Genomic DNA, 18360 nt, shown 5'->3' on the forward strand with positions numbered 1-18360 from the left:
TTTCTGTGGCTTGGCCTTTTAGAATTCACCCTTAGGTTTTCTGAAAGTTTCCCTGTCCTATTCCAGGTAGGCTGTCTTGATAAGTATTTCTGATATTCAGTGAAACAACAGGTAAAAATTAACAGTCACAATTCTAGGTGCCAACTGTAAGATTCAATTACTGCTCAATCAATGATGAAATACATTTAGAAGCTTGATATGAATAAATCATTTCTCGGTTTCTCTGGGACAATGTAAATGTGTACATAACTGAAAAAAAATTTCCCAAGAATTGTTAGGGATGGCTTGGATGCTTGGCTGCTGAAACAGTGTGGTAATGCAGAAAAAACAGAGATTTTAGATTCAAAACAAATCTAGGCTTCACTACTTTCTAAGTGCTTTAATTAAACTTGTTAACACCTCTAAACTGCGGCCTTCTCTTTGAAAATGGGGATACCACACCTATTACTGTGAGAGTTAGAGCTAATATATATAAGTGCTTAGTAACTGCCTGTATCAAAGCAAGTAATTAAACAATGGGAGCCAAACCAAAACAAAAGACAAAACTAGCCTGCATTTCCCCCATTTCTTCCAGCCCTGATTACATGCTTCATATTTTAATTCTACACCAAGGTTTTCTCAACTTTGGCACTCTTGAAATTTTGGCTGGATAATTCAATGCTCAGTAGCAACCTTGGCTTCAATTTACTAAATACCCTAGCTGCGAAAATCAAAAATATCTCCACACACTGCTGAATGTCCCCTGGGGCACAAAACTACCCCCAGTTGAGAACCACTAATCTACACAAATGGTTAATTATAGGAACACTGTTTAATAGGGCAGACCAAAACAAGCAACTTCATTTTTCCCAGACTGCTGAAAGTCAGTGATGGGAGAGAAAGAAGGAAATATCTCATTTCATATAAAGAAACTGTTTGTTTTATGAAGGGTCTCTGTTACAGAATGTGCTCATTTAAATGTAGGTTGGACAAGTTAACTTATCCAAGCCTTAGTTTCCTCATATGACTGTTCTATGGATTAAATGCATAATATAAGTAAAGCACAGTATCTGGTACATAATAAGCACTCAATAAATGTTGGTCATTCTTATAATAATCTAGGTACTCTTTCCAATCCTAGGCTTTCAGGTCCTACTTATCATCCTTTGTCCCAAATTCATCACTTTATACATACATTTATAACTACTCCAAGCCCTGAAGTGGTCCTAACCCTTCTTGAGGTCATGGGGTCTAAGAAAAATGCCTGAGCTGGCAGCAGGAGATTTTGGTTGTAATTTTGAGAAATCTTCCCCAACCAAGGCTGATTACCACTGACAAAGGATATGTATATGTGAATTAGAGTCAGGAAGCATACTATTTATGCAGAGAAAAGTGAGTAAAATTAGTTAGGGCAAAGAAAGAAAAAGAACACTACCTTGATTTCCATTAGGGCACAACTACTGCTGTAATTCATACATTAGTTCAGAGTGAAAAAACATGAGCAGAATTCCAAAACTGAATATAATCCATCTGAGAAATTTTCTTTAAGTTCAGAGTACTTTTTATGTTAAAAAGTAGACATTTCTAAAATAATTTACTAAAGACAATTTATAAAATGACCGTCTATGATGATAAGCTATGTAGATGAAGTTATCAAGTAATTTTTGAAAAATCAATGATCAGGCATGAATCAGAAGTCCTGGAAAAGAAAAGTGACCAATAACCTATAAATGGAGTTGCAGAAAAAAAGTCATTACTAAGTGAAAGAATGATTGATGACTCTCATTTATGCAGAAATGAATAAAAAATTTTATTATAGCTCACCTGTAGTTTCTGAGTCAAAGAGTCCCTCTGTTCTTGTAGTTCTCTGGCATTATCAATTTCTTGTTTTAATCTTTCTATTTCCTAGAAAAAGTAGAGCAATATCTTTAACAATATTTTAACTATATCAAGGAAAGAGAAGGCCTTATTTTTCCCTGAAATTATTGTCCCAGTCCTTAGAAAAAAGATGACTTAAAAAACATTCCTTTATACTGATTTCAAGGGGTAAATTCATCTTTATGGGTATGTTGTCTAGTACAGCATAATCTTAAGCAACAAATCAGCTTGGTTGCTTTGGTACAGCACTGCTTAGAAACAGCAGTCTGAACATTTTAAGGTTGCTTCAAGCTTTGTGGATATAATTCTTTCCTGGGATATTAAACCTTTTGACTGGAAACTAGACAAAGGAACAGCTTGTAAAATTCATTTAACTTCTAATGGTTTTCTGTTGTTTGTATGAATGCAATTCTCATTACAGAAGGCAAGAGGCAGTATCTCAGTCTGACTGCCTCACTGTAGTTCATAAAAGACACAGGGATGGGAAAAATATGAACAAGCTTAATATCACTCAAGAAAAATTTCATCCTAAAAACACCCCACAACCCGACCTTACTGCATAAAGTACCTTTAAATCTGACATAGACTGTAATGTTTTTACACATATTTTAGTGAGATTACAGACAAGTGAGAAGTAGCAAATACCTCTTCCTTCACTTTCAGCGTCTCTTCCAATTCTTGTATTGTCTGATTTAATTCTGTCTTATGGGTATGTACTGCATTTGCTTGACTACTAACACATTCAAGCTCAGTAACCTAAAATTAAATGAAAACACAGATTAAATTACACAATTTCAAAGGATTTCTTGCTGAAGACATATAAGTCCCTGATAGGTGACTAATGAATTTTGAATCAATATATCAAAATTAATTTTGAGAAATATTGACAGGGTAGAATGAATAGAATTGATTCTTTAAAAATATCAATTTAGGGGACTTCTCTGGTGGCACAGTGGTTAAGAATCCTCCTGTCAATGCAGGGGACATGGGTTCCACCTCTGGTCCGGGAAGATCCCACATGCCATGGAGCAACTAACCCCTGTGCCATAACTACTGAGCCTGCACTCTAGAGCCCGAGAGCCACAACTACTGAGCCTGTGTGCTGCAACTACTGAAGCCCATGCGCCTAGAGCCCGTGCTCCACAACAAAAGAAGCCACCACGATGAGAGGCCCGCGCACCACAACAAAGAGTAGCCCCCGCTTGCTGCAACTAGAGGAAGCCTGCATGCAGCAACGAAGACCCAACGCAGCCAAAAATAAATAAAATTTAAAAATTAAAAAAAAAATCAATTCAGGACTAAGGAAAAAGAACAAAGGAAATAATTAGACTTGGTCATGAAAAGGTTAGGAAAACTTAAATTAAGTGATTAATGACAGTAGAGAACCCCTGTAACAAAAGTCTTCTTTAAAAATTTCTTCTGAAAACAAATTCAAAATCAGCCATCTGCCCTCCATCTGTAGCCTTCAAATTAAATATGGGTTCTGAAAACTGGCCTTGCAGAAGTGAAAAAGTTTTCAAAGACATTTCTAAAATGTAAAGGAATCTGGAAGAAAAGATATGTTTAAAATACAACTTAAATCATTTGATACTAGAATATCTTCATATCAATTTGTTCTTAGAGCAAAAGAGAACAGTTCTCTACTCAATACAAATTTACTGAGGGTCCAGAGAGCAACATAACTTCTAATGTGCACTTGCTATTTTTTGAGAGGGCAGAGAACGGCATTATCCTTATAAGTCATACCATCCAAAAACAGTCAAAATAGACAGAAGTCAACATAAACACACACACACCTTATCAAAGCTCTACACATTTCAGGATCTCATACATTTTGATTGACTAGAATATAATAAATTGTAGACTACTAAGGAAACAGCAAATCTCTCTCCCTCACATTTTCCAAGTATTGAATTAACCCCCATATTCTGTCACTCTACCTCTCATATCACTTTCTTGCTTTCTATTCATGCTCTAAGAGCCTTGTGCAGACCCTTATCATCCAGGTGTAAACAAAAACAATGACCTGCCAGTGGACCTAATTATATCCTTTGTCTATTTTTATCTCTTCTGCAAACTGCTAATATCCATCTTTCATTGTGTGACTGTCCCATTAAAAGCCTTTCAATGGCTCATCTTTTTCATAGCATCAAATCTAAACTCTCAGGTCCTCCATAAGCTAGCCACAAACTACTTAAACATCTCATTGCCCAAGACACCGAGTTATGCACTTTCAGCTAAAAGCAGGCAAATCTCCCTGTCCTAAGAACAAACCATGCTCATATCCATCTTGTTGACTTAACTAGAATGTCTTCTCTTACCTTTGAAAACCATTCAAAACTAACCAAACCCTCAACTCTCAGCTCAGAATGCACTTCTCTAGAAAGCCATTCCTATCTACTCAAGTGCTCAAGGCTCTCCTGACCTCTGGTCCACAACACTGAACATCTGTTCAAAAATCTTGGGAATTATTTCTCTATTGTTTAATATATATTAGTTTTCTTTGCTCAATTAGGTAGTATATTCCTCATGAGGAGCTCTAGTTTTGATGATGATGGAGTAGCTTTTACTGGATTACCTTTCCCTCAGATAACAATTGCAAATCATGGGCAAAATGTAAACATCAACTGTTAGAAGGCCCTGGTGAATGACCAAATTGGGCAAAAGACTGAAAGAAAGCATCATACTGGGTGAGATACACATTTACACATCTTTTTGCCTGAAGGCACTGTGCAGTCTGGCTGAGTTGCTTGACTAGAACTCAAGCAAAAACCTGAGATCTTATTTTCTCAAGGAGTCTGAGGAGTTGGGGATGCCTCAGAACAGCTTAAGCAACTAGAAATTCAGGGAACTGTATGAAAAAATGACCTCTAAAAAGCATATAGAAAGCCCTTAAATCTTTGGCTGACTTCTGAACTGAACATGTAAAAGTAGGAATCCAAGGAGTTCAGCGGTATAGGAGAGAAGCTAGAAGGCTGAAAGAGCTAAGCCGTGGTAGTGCTCACCACAGAGAAGACACTTTGAGGTTAGAGTCCCACCAAAGTAGGTCTTAGCAAGCACCTTAAGCTTCCCACTGAAACCCCAGAAGGGTTATGCCTTAGAAATAAAGATTTTCCAGGACTCAAGGATTCACCCTAGAATTAAGAACAAAACGGAAATAAACCAACTAGTAAAGCATAAGTCTATACCTCCCAAACTTCAAACTACAGTCAGCCCTCCATACCCACGGTGGCTGTGAAACCTGTGGATACAAAGGGATGAATGTACTATGCCATTTTATATAAGGGACTTGAGTACTTGTGGATATTGGTATCCAGGAGGTGGTTGGTGGGGTTGGGGGGGGGGTCCTGGAACCAATCCCCCTCAGATACCAAGGGATGACTAAACAAGTCATTTAGCTGCTCGCTGAAACAAAATTCAACACTGAATATTCAGAGAAAGATAACAGAATCTATGGGCTCTATAACATCATCTCATTTAACATATCCAATATACAACCAAAAATGACTAGACATGTGAGGAAATAGGAAAACACAACCTGTAGTAAAGACAAAATATATATGTATATATATTTATAAATATATATAAAAAATGCTAAAGGAGGTTACTCAGGCTGAAGGGAAATGGCACCTGATGGAAATGCAGACCTACAGGAAGGAAAGAAGAGTACTGGAGATTATAATTATGTGAGTAAATAAAAATACTTTGTTTCTTAAATTCTTTAAAATTCAATTGACTACTTAAAGCAAAAATTCCTCAAGGGCAGGGAATACATAAAAAGGATAGCTCCTCAATGAATGTTTTTTGGATTATGAATCAGTTGTCCTAAGTTAATTTTTTTTATTGTGGTAAAAAACAATAAAAAACACAGTAAAAGTTTATCATCTTAACCATTTTTAAATGTACAGTTCAGTAGTGTTAAGTATATTCACATTGTTGTGAAACAGATCTCTAGAGCTTTTCATCTTGCAAAATGGAAACACTATATTCATTAAATAACAACTTCCCTCTTTCCCCCTCATGAGTTGACTTTTATACTTAGGATAGAATGGTGTTTACTCAGGGTTCTTACTCTCCCTCCTGTCTCTACTCAACTTCTATCTTACTTCCCTGGTCAGCCTGGTCCACTAAGTACATTCCTCAAACTGTGCTCTAAGTCCATTTCCTCTTGTCTATGGGGTTCACTTCTTTGGCAGCTGTTTGAAAAACAGAAACTAGTGGCATCTGCTTCCTACTGGGTGAATGCATATGCTTTGAATAAAATAATTCTTTATTAAGTAATTGTTTAGTCTTCTGATATTAATGGTATTGCGATGTCTGATTTTTCTTTTACTGCCCCATATTTGTATTGTTACCAACTTCTATAAAGAATTTTCTACCTGTATTTTTCAAATTTACTGTTGTTTCTTTAAGAAACAACAATAAAATAAAATAATAAAAGCATTATCATTAACTCTGGAATTACACGTCAATTCAGTATCTCAATTTTCACAGGAATTACAGAGTCTATGTTATTATTCCTATTTTATAGATGAGAATACTGAATAGAAAGTGGGGAACAACTTACCAAAGGTCAGACAGCTAATAAGTGGCACAACAGGAATTTGAAATCAGGTATTTGGACTCCAAAAGCTGTATATTCTTCATTCCCATTAAACTGCAGAAAATATTTTTCTTAACCAATAAACATATAATACAAACCATATATATGTTTTGATAACCAACAAAAATCTCCATAAGATGTTCCTGTGCTGAATCTACATGTAAATTTCCTCTGATCAAGAAAATCTGTTAGCCATAAATCCTTACCGATAGCAGCCCTGAACTTACCCGTTTGTGCAGACGTTCTGCTTCCTCTTGATATGCAGCAAGTTGCTGTTTCCATTGTTTCACATTGGCAGTGGACTCCAACAGGGCTGCAGTGAGTTTGGCATTATTTCCTTTGAGGGTAGCCAGTTCAGCCTCCCAATGTTTGCTGATTGCTGAACTAAAATAAAAGAAAATTCTGCCCATTATGCTGAATATTGTTACATTGAAGAGACAGCAGTACTCACTTCTGTTATTTGGTTTATAACCCATGAATGTTTCAAAAACAACCGAAAGAATAAAAACACAAATATTTCACTGAAATGTTCCTAGTGAATAAAACCTACCAAGTAAAGAAATATAAAAGCTACCAAAGTAGAAGGCTTAATGTGGAAGAGTTCCCTTCTTTATGTCAGATACAAGTATCTACAGAAGAGATTCTACCCATCCTCTTTTGAGGAATAAACATTATATCTTGAAAAATATCTATAAACAAAACCTAACAACGTACTATATTTTTTAAGAGCGTCAAAGCCTGAAATACAATTTCATTCCTTAATATAAAACATATGAGGATGCTTCAATGTTAATAAGTTCTGGAACATGTAATACAGTATTTCTTTTGAAATTGTTGATTTACGTCATCTTATTCAGAATTTTTAAATGCCCCAAATACAAAATTTGCTGTAATAAATTGAATTCAGGTCATATGATAGGCTAGACCTAGAAACTGGTTCTAAAAACTTAACTTCTGATAGAATTCCAGTGTCACTTATAGAACAAAACTAAAGCAATCACCTTTTTCCTCATTTAATGTTCTACTTGATAAGTTACCCAGAGTTAAGTATCTCAGCCAAGATAATTTTCTATTACAAAGACAATTCCATTAGGTGAGAAGACACCTCTCTTGATAATTCCTTCTTAACTTTCCAATGAAGAAAGAATTACCTCATTTGAAAGAAAAAGATGGTTTCTCTTTCTCATTATTGAACAGTTTATTCCTATTAGTGAAATTCTACTAACTTCATCCCATTAACTAGTGATGATAATAGCTTTCTTTAATCAGCATTTTGGGTTTTAAAAAGTCATTTGCATCACAGAGCAAATGTTTTGGTGGATTGATATTTTATAGTAATCTTAATATATATTGTATAAAAGAAAGCATCATTTCAATCATGAAGATTTCTAGAGCTCATCACCAGCAAGAAGACATATCAGCATAGCAAGATCATTTCTGTGGCATTCTTCCCAAAAATGCATAGCCATCATTAAAATTTTGAAAAAACATCATATATATTCTACAAAATAACTGATTGGCACAATTCAAAAGTATCAGAAAAAGGTAAGTTTGAGAAACAGAATGGAGGAGACTAAGAAGAAATAATTAAATGCAATGTGGGATCCTGGATGGGTTCCTAGAACGGAAAAGGGACACTGGTGAAAACTGAGATCTGTAGTTTAGTTAGTAGCATTATATCAATGTTAATTTCCTGATTTTGATAATTATATTATGGTTACATAAGATGTTAACGTGAAGACAAGCTGGATGAGGGTATGTAAGGATTCTCTGTACAGTTTTTGCAATTTTTCTGTAAGTCTAAAATCAGTTTTAAATGAAAAGTTAAAAAATTTTCTAAAGTTTACAGAAAAAACTTCATCAACCATGAAAGGACAAAATCAAATGATAAGTTAAGCTATTAATTTAACAATCCATTTCTATCCTTAAAAAGAAAGCTCTTTCCATTTCTTCTTTTGTGGAATGATTTTCCAGGTTCAGATTTTCTGAGTAAACCATGCACCAATTCACCTGCCCTAACTGAATTATAGATTTTTAAACCATCTACCAATTTTTTTCTGCTACAGATGTTAGTTTTATTTAAATGGACTCTATAATCTGACAACAAAAATATTACTGAACTAATTTAAACACTTGATACATGCAAATATCAAACCTCTTAAAAATTAAAGAGCAGAAAAAATGATTTTGAATATTTCTAAAACACATTTGTTGAAAATTTCACAATTATAAAGTAAGATTACCGTCTTTATAAAAGGAAAAAGAACAAAAATGAGAGTGCTTTATTTTTTATTTCTCTAGGTTTTATCTTACAATCTGTACGTAGCAAAGTCCATTAAGAGTTTGAGAACTCAGCCTACATCACAATTATTTCAGTCATTATTTGTGTATTGTCCAAATGTTAGCCGCTAGCTGCATGTGGCCATTTACATTTAAATTGCTCAGAATTAAAGTAAAAAATTCAGCTTCTCAGTCCCTTTGGGCACATTTCATATGCTCAACAGCCACACATGACTAGTGGCTATCATACTGGACAGCAAAGATACAGAACTTTTCATCATCACAGAGAGTTCTACTGGACAGTACTGTCCTAGATGATCTCTACATTTCTGTTTTTTTCCCCAATTCTTTGCATTATGGGCTGAATTGTGTCTGCTCACGAATGAATGTGTTAAAATACTAACCCCCAGTACCTCAAGATATGAGTATATTTGAAGACAGGGTCTTAAAAGAAGTAATTAAGTTAAATGGGGTAATTAGAGTGATCCCTGATCCAATATGACTGGTGTCCTCATAAGAAGATGAATTAGAACACAGACATGCACTGAGGAAGGTCATGTGAAGACACTGGAAGAAAGCATCTGTAAGCCAAGGAGAGGTCTCAGGAGAAACAACCCTATCAACACCTTGATCTTCAGACTTCCAGCCTACAGAAAATAAATGTCTATTGTTTAAGCCACCCAGACTGTGGTGTGTGTTAGGGCAGCCCTAGCAAACAAATTAATACTACATATGACTTAAAAAAAAACCCACTGGGCTTCCCTGGTGGCGCAGCGGTTGAGAGTCCGCCTGCCAATGCAGGGGACACGGGTTCGTGCCCCGGTCTGGGAAGATCCCACATGCCGCGGAGCGGCTGGGCCCGTGAGCCATGGCCGTTGAGCCTGCGCGTCCAGAGCCTGTGCTCCGCAACGGGAGAGGCCACAGCAGTGAGAGGCCCGCGTAACGCAAAAAAAAAAAAAAAAAAAAAAAAAACCCACTATATATCTGTAATATTACGATTTATAATAAACATACATTTTGGTCTTTGTCCATGGTTCCTAGTTCAACAGTTCCCGAAACCCTTAGACTTTCCTAAGTAATAGAGCAATGGGAGCATCTTTTTTTTATAATATTTGGTCTTTTGTCCTTGGTTCCTGAAACTGATCCAGAGCCATAAAGGTGAAATGTGTCTTGTTATTCATAATAAGCCCTGTTCAGCCACAAGTAAGTTTATGTTAATGAAGTGACTTGGGGAAACCCCTAAAGATGGGGGGACTGGCTGCTAAGGGAACCAACCATGAGAACAGAGTTGGAACTTTCAGTCCCAATCCCTGATTTCCAGGGAGGGAAGAGGGGCTGCAGACTGAATCAATGACTAATGGCCAATGAGTTAATCAATTATGTCTACATAATGCAGCCTCCATAAAAACCCAAAAGGATGAGGTTTGGAGAGCTTCCATGTCAGTGAACCAGAATGCATTCACATACCACTGTGCTGGGCCCCAAACTCCACAGTGACAGAAGTTCCAGGGATCCTTGGGTGAGGGAAGAGGCCACCACTGTGGAAAAGCCACAAAGCATGGTCAGGATTCTTTTCCTCTATGGAAACAAAGCCTTAAATCACTGGGAGAAGGGGAGAAAATCTTGTTACCCCCACCCTCCCAGACACAGATGAAGACCCATGATGGCTATGGGAAAAGTAGGGAATAAAACTCTATAACCCTGTGAAAAGAACAAAAAACAGTCCTAGACTACTGGAGGTCCTAGACCCTTAGAGGTCTCCAACCCTGGGGGACGGGGCAGGAAACTCCTGCATAAGACTGTTAGAGTTACAAGGATGAATGTCTGCTACTTGGAGGGGTACAGGATCACTGAGAGAACCCCACCCTGATACCCCAGGACAGAGGGCCTGCCCAAGATTGAGGCTGGACAAGGACAATAGAGAAACCTACCCTATCCCCTACCACCAAGCTGATAGCAGCCTTCTACTGGGGGGAGATCAAGAGACAGACCCCCTCTGAGGCAAAGGTACATAGAAAAGACCAAAAGCTGAGGGTGGAGTAGAAACAGTAAGAAAACCTTCCAGCAACCCAAACCCAACTCTAAGCACATAGTAATGCTAGACATGTTTAAAGCCTGTGATGTACTCATGGTAACCACAGCAACAACAAATTCCAAATCCAGCTTAACATTCACACTAACAATCTAGCAGAAGAGTCAGGCCCATCTCCAGGAGTAAATACTATTTATCTTTATTGAATGCCTTACTTTTGGCATTCAATAAAAAATTATAAGACATACCAAAAAGTAAGGGAAAAAACCTACTGCCAAGAGAGAAAGCAGTCAACAGAGTCACACCCATAGATGACCACAATGTAGTATTTATCAAACAAGGAATGTAAAATAGCTATGCTAAAGGTTTTAATGGAAAAGGAGGACACCCTGTATCATCAGATGTTGAATTTCAACAGAGATGGAAACTGTAAGAGTCAAATGGAAATGCTAGAAGTAAAGAACATGATAATAGAGATGAAGAATTCTTCTGACAAGCTCATCAGTAAACGTGACATGGCTGCATAAGATTCAGTGAACTTGAAACCAAATAGAAATTAGCCAAACTGAAACACAAATAGAAAAAAGAATGAAAAAAGAAACAAGGTGTTCAAGATGTGGGGTAATATCAAACTGTTCAACAAATGTGTAGCTGGAATCCCAAAAGGAGAAGAGAGAAAAAGGCAGAAGAAATATATATATTTTTTTCTTTTTTTTTTTTTTTTTTTGCTGTACACGGGCCTCTCACTGTTGTGGCCTCTCCTGTTGCGGAGCACAGGCTCTGGACGCGCAGGCTCAGCAGCCATGGCTCACGGGCCTAGCCGCTCCGCGGCATGTGGGATCTTCTCGGATCGGGGCACGAACCCGTGTCCCCTGCATCAGCAGGCGGACTCTCAACCACTGCGCCACCAGGGAAGCCCCAAGAGAAGAAATATTTTGAAGAGAATCTGCCTAAGAATTTTCAAAAAATAATAAAAGACATTAAACCTCAGATCCAAAAAACTCAAAAACATGTAACATATAGAAGAACAAAAGTAACAATTACAGTAGGTTTCTGATCACAAACTAAGTAATTCAAAAGACAATGGAGTGACAGTCATGAAAGAAAACAATTCTCAGCTCAGAATTCTACACACAACAAAAATACCTCTCTAAATGAAAGTGAAATAAAGAGTTTTTCAGACAAACAACAGATGAGAGAATTCATTAACAGCAGACATACACTATAAGAAATATTAAAGAAAGTTCTTCAGGTGAAAGATTATGATACAAGAGCAAAACCTGGATCTCCAAGGGAGAGAGGAAAGACAGGAAAATATCTGAAAATGATTAAAATGAAGATAGTTATAAAGGGTCTAAGACAATCCAAAGGAGAAAGAATAGTCTTTTAAACAAATGGTGCTGAAACAACTGGATAACCACATACAAAAGGAAAAACAAAGAATCTTGACTCATATCTCATATTCAATACAAAAATTAACTCAAAATATAAAACTATAAACTTCTAGAAGAAACCATAGGAGAAAATGTTTGTCTCCCTCAGTTAGGCAAAGGTTTCTTAGATACAACACCAAAAGGATGATCCATTTTAAAAAACTGAGAAAAGGGATTTTATAAAAATTGAAACATTCTCTTTGAAAGACACTATTTAAAAATGAAAAGAGATTCTGGAATGCAAGAGTGGATCAACAAAGAAAAAATCAATATAGCATACCACATTAACAGAATGAAGGGGAAAAAAACCATGTGATCATCTCAATTGATGTAAAAAAGGCACTTGACCAATTTCAACATCCTCTTGTGATTTTTCAAAACACTCAATAAACTAGGAATAGAAAGAAACTACCTAACATAATAAAGGCCATGTAAGAAAAGCACATAGCTAGTATCAGACTCCAAGGTGAAAGACTGAAGCCTTTTCCTTTAAGACCAGAAACAAGACTTTAAATTCAATATGATACAGGAAGTCCCAGCCAGAGGAATTAGGCAAGAAAAATAAATAAAAGGCATTTAAATTGGAAAGGAAGAAATGAAATTATCTCTGTTGCAGATGACATGGTCTTATATGTGGATAACCCTAAAGATTCCACAAAAAAAGCTGTTAGAACTAACAGATGAGTTCAGCAAAGTTGCAGGATACAAAAATCAGCACACAAAAACTAGTTGTGATTCTATATACATGGAACAATCTGCAAAGGAAATTAAGAAAACAATTCTGTGCACAATAGTATTAAATAGGATAAATTACTTAGGAATAAATTTAACCAAGAAGGTGAAAGACTTGTACAATGAAAACTATAAAATGTTGCTGAATGAAATTAAAGAAGACACAAATAAACAGAAAGACATACCATGTAGATGGACTGGAAGATTTAATATTGTGAAGATGTCAATACAACCCAAAGTGATCTACAAATTCAATGTAATCCCTATCAAAATCCCAACAGTGCTTTTTGGAGAAATAGAAAAATCCATCCTAAAATTCATATGGCACCTCAAGAAACTATGAACAGATAAAACAATCTTGAAAAAGAAGAACAAAGTTAAGAGGTCTCACATTTCCTGATTTCAAATGTATTATAAAGCTACGGTAATCAAAATAATGTGGTATTGACATAAAGGCAGACATATAGACCAAAGGAACAGAGAGTCCAGAAATAAACCCTCACATATGTGGTCAAATGATTTTCACATACATGGTTGCCATGGCCATTCAATGAGGAAACGACAGTTTTTTTCAACAAATGGTGCTGGGAAAACTGGATATCCACATGCAAAAGAATGAACTTAGTTCTGTGTCTCACACCATATGCAAAAATTAACTAAAAATGGATCAAGCATAGGATCAAAAACTATAAAACCCTTAAGAAGAAAACATGTGAAAAGCTTCATGACATTGGACTTACGATGATTTCTTGGATATATCAAAGAAAGCACAGGTAATAAAAGAGAAAAATAGATACAGCTGGAGTATGGCAAAATTTAAAACTTCTGTGCATCAAAGGATACAATCAAGAGAGTTAAAAGGCAACCCACAAATTGGAAAAGATATTTGCAAATCATATATCCAGAATATATGAAGAATTCCTACAACTCAACAACAAAAAACAAGCAGCCTGATCAAAACATGGGCAAAGGACTAGAATAAATATTTCTCCAAAGAAGATACACAAACGGCCAGTAAGCACTTGAAAAGATGCTCAACATTGCTAATCATTAGGGAAATGCAAATCAAATTCAAAAATGAAATACTACCTTACACCCATTTGGATGGCTACTGTCAAAAAAACAGAAAATAACAAGTGTTGGTGAGAACATGAAGAAATTGGAACCCTTGTGCACTGTTGGTGGGAATGGGGCAGTTGCCGTGGAAAATGGTATGGTAGTCCCTCAAAAAATTGAGAATAGAATAACCATATGATCCAGTAATTCCACTTCTTGGTAAATATCTAAAATATATTTGCATAACAATGTTCATAGCAGTATCATTCAAGATAGTTAAAAGGTAGAAGCAACCCAAGAATCCACTGATGCATGGATAAACAAAATGTGGTAAATACATCATACATACAGTGGAGTATTACTGAGCCTTAAAATGGAAGGAAATTGGGGCTTCCCTGGGGGCACAGTGGTTAAGAATCCACCTGCCAATGCAGGGGACACGGGTTCGAGCCCTGGTCCAGGAAGATCCCACATGTCGCAGAGCAACTAAGCTCGGGAACCACAGCTACTGAGCCTGCGTGCTGCAACTACTGAAGCCCACGTGCCTAGAGCCCGCACTTTGCAACAAGAGAAGCCACTGCAATGAGAAGCCCACACACTGCAATGAAGAGTAGCTCTCGCTTGCCGCAACTAGAGAAAGCCCGCGCGCAGCAATGAAGACCCAACACAGCCAAATCAAACAAACAAACAAAAACTTTAAAAAAAAAAAAAAAAGGAAGGAAATTCTTATACATACTACGACATGGAGAAACCCAGAGGACATTAGGCTAAGTGAAATAAATTAGTCACAAAAAGACAAACACTATATGATTCCACCTATATAAGTTAGCTAGAGTAGTCAGATTCGTAGAGACAAAAAGTAGCAGGGTAGCTTCCAGGTGCTAGCGGGAAGAGAAGAATGGAGAATTTTTGTTAAAAGGGTATATAATGCGTCAGTTTTGCAAGATGAAAGAGTTCTATAGATTGGTTCCACAACAACATGAATATACTTAACAATATTGAACTGTACACTTAAAAATGGTTAAGATGATAAATTTTATGTTATATATATTTTACCCCAGTTTTTTTTTTTTTTAAAAAAGGCTACATACTGTATGATTCCATTCTTTCTTTAATGTATGATTCCATTTATATGACATCAGGGAAAGGGCAAAACTATAGCGACAGAAAACAGATCACTGGTTGCTAGGAGCTGGGGGTAATGGGGAGAGGCTGACTACAAAAGAGCAGGGGTGAATTTTGGGGGTGATTGAACCCTTCTTTACCTTGATTGTGTTGATGTGTACACAACTGTACAAATTTGTCAAACCTCATAAAACTGTACAGTAGAAAAGGTGAATTTTACTATACATAAATTATACTTCAAATAAAAATATCACACAACTAAAAGAAAAAAAAGTCTATCGAAGCACTCCTCGATACTCTTTCTATGACTTGTAGGATTACAAATAATAGGAGCTCTGGAAAGTCAGGTCTTCTTAAAATGGGTAGAATGGTCTCTAAGCTGCTCCACTCATTTCTGTATTTGTTGGCATAGGAAGAGACTGGGTGGGCAGGAAACAGAACAGCTGTGACACATAATAAGAGAGTTGAAAATTAAAAGGAAGGAGATGAGGGCAACTGGAGATGGTGATAAGAAGTAGATAAGAGAAATAGGATTAGAAAGGCAGAGATATACACAAAGGAAAGGAATGGGACATAGACAAGGTATAATTAAAATTGATTTGGGCAGGAAAAAATTAAAACAATGCCTTTGGAACAGGAAAGAAAAAGATGAACAAAGTTTTGATATACTATAGCTTGTTTACTTCATATCTCTGAACATGTTTTGAACCTCTAATGTATTAAGTAGTGATGTCTGGCCACAGATAAGCTGATCAATGGATTCCCATTAACCTTTTTCTTATTTCCTCTGCAGAGCCCAAAGTACTGCTGACTGCACTAAAAAACAAATGTTGAAAAAACTGTCATATCAAATACTTTTACGCATGTTGCACAAGAGTACAGTAAACTATAACAATTTGAGACTTAATAGTGCCGAAATGAATACTACAGCAGAGCAGTTCAATGCTAAGTTTTTGTTTCTGTATTTTTTTATACTTGGTTCCAAGGTAAATAAATATGTGTTGTTACAGCTATTTTGCCATATCAACTAAAATTTCATCTTTGTTGGTAAATCTGAATCTTTCAGAACATTCTTGCTTCCTGTACTTAATGAGCTGCTCCTCTAATAATCCGTCTTTCTAGAGCACAACTTTGGAAATAAAATGTTTTTGATTTTGGTCAATCTGCCCTGTTTTCTCTCTACAGCTTCTTTAGATATTCCTTTCACCATCCAGTATATTAGAATACCTTTCACAATTTCAGTTTATAATGAATTCTAGAGTGCCCTGAAGGAAGTTCCAAACGTGAGCTATCTCAGACGTGTTCAGCCCTTACATATAATGTTAAATACTTGGCACACTTTCGCAAGTTTGCGAAAACAATGTTCCTTGCTTTAGTCTACAACTCTAAGGTATCATGTTCCTGATTTTTAGCGGTAATGAATACCTTGGGATTAATTCTGATACCAACATTTTAAGTTAGCATTTTGCATTTCAGAACACTTGTTTTTTAAAAAAAATATTGGGATTCTCTGGCTACTAATTTGGTCCTTTTTTACAGGTACAGTTTTGATAGTTTCACATTAACTGTTTGCAAAGAAATTGCTTAGCTGGAGACACTGGTGAGTCAGAAGATATACTGAAATACAACTATGATCTCATGTCTGAATGCTGGAGTAAAGGGCAAAATAATTCTTTATTCTTGTGACTGTTTGGTAGAGTTTCCCTTCAAAAAGGACCAGCTGATTTCCTGTTGGCTTGAGATCTAGAAGTCAGATGAAGGAGTTCAAAACACTCCAAAAACATCATTTGAAAGGTTCCTTAAACTGGAATTTTACTGTTTTCCTTCATCTAATGTCAGAGTTCTGCAAGAAAGTAGTAAACTTCATTAAATTAGTTACATAAAATCTAGAAGAAAAAGTACTTCAAAAGTACTATCTAACAAATAGACTGTCTAACAAAATAAGAATCTTATGCACAAACGATGCACTTATTTAACCTGTGGAGTGAATCCTCTATGTGAATGGTCAGTTATAGCATTGAAGAAAGATGCCTCTCTCCCATGCCTCCAGGGCCCAGGATCCACCATCAGAGTCTCTGGAATGGTAGCCCCTTGTATTGATATATATTTCCTAATAAGCATGTTAATTATGTAGAACTGTGAAAAATATCCAGATAAGCTTTTAAAAGAGGATTTAAGATTAGGTTGCAATAGGCTTACTTCTTGACATTAATCTTGGTAGTGAGGTCACTCCCTAACTATGAAAGTAAGAGGGCTGATGTGAGTACCCCACAATACTGCCTTGCCTCAGGACCTGCCTGTTGATTTCTCTCCTCACTCCCTCTCCACACCTGTGGATGCAGTTGCAGCCACCATGGCGTTCAACCTGTTTGTGTGCCACTTCTGGGCTAGGTGCTCTCATGCCCGCCTATTGGCCCCAAGCTAGTGCCACTGAGAAACTAAGGCCTTCTTCAACAGTTTGGATCGAAATTTGTTTTTCTTAATACAATGTAAGCTATCCTTTTAGAGCAAAGAAATACCTCTTAAATGAAAACAGTAATTTTGCATTGTGTATAAACGGTATTTAAAGAACCTAGTATACTAAGAATTTTTCTACTAGATATGGCTGAATGTCCCAATTTGCCTAAATGCTTAACAAGGTGTCTCTCAAAGCTGATTGGAATTCTGGCAACTTCCTTGTCTTTATGCTTATCCTTGGAGCCTTCTTATCAGATGTTCCCTTTGCTCTGTTCCTTACCCTCCTGTTGGCACCTGCTTCTAAAAGCTGCCTCCTCTGACCATTGCTTTCAACGTTTGCCTTGTTAATCTCCCAAATTTAACTTTCCAGCTCAGATTCCTTCCCTGCCTCACAATCCATTATCTTTGCACAGAGCCTGGTGTATCTGGATTAACATACAATATAGAAAGTGATCACTACTGGTAAACAGATGAAGATATGTTTGCCAATAAAGTTTTAAAGACAGCCTTGTTGTGAACTGGAAATCACATGGTTATAATTGGGAAACACAGTTTTTAGAAGTGAAATGGAATTTAAGTATTAAAGCTTTTAATAAACAGTGGTTTGGAAGAAAATCTCAGAGATAAGAGTAAAGTCGTTTTTAAAGCAACACTGTATCACTAATGTTACTGACAGCCCCAAAAGATGATACTGGGTTGAAAAACTGGACATAAATTATAGAATCAGAAAGTGAACTGAAGAGTTGGACTCTGAATATGATGAAATTATAGGAACATCTTAAACC

The 18360-nt window shown here is 36.5% G+C and overlaps 1 protein-coding gene across 1 annotated transcript in view; it reads right to left on the reverse strand.

The window, feature by feature from the left end:
* The window catches only part of HOMER1 (homer scaffold protein 1), a 137740-nt gene that overhangs the window by 21559 nt on the left and 97821 nt on the right, over positions 1–18360 (reverse strand). Inside the window, exons 6-8 of the mRNA XM_060093087.1 lie at positions 6688–6844; positions 2503–2613; positions 1804–1884 (exon numbers count right to left, since the gene is read on the reverse strand). Coding sequence (XP_059949070.1) covers positions 1804–1884; positions 2503–2613; positions 6688–6844 — 349 coding nt within the window. The remainder of the gene's footprint in view (positions 1–1803; positions 1885–2502; positions 2614–6687; positions 6845–18360) is intronic.

This window comes from Mesoplodon densirostris, chromosome 3 (assembly GCF_025265405.1).
Source record: "Mesoplodon densirostris isolate mMesDen1 chromosome 3, mMesDen1 primary haplotype, whole genome shotgun sequence".
Taxonomy (NCBI): domain Eukaryota; kingdom Metazoa; phylum Chordata; class Mammalia; order Artiodactyla; family Ziphiidae; genus Mesoplodon; species Mesoplodon densirostris.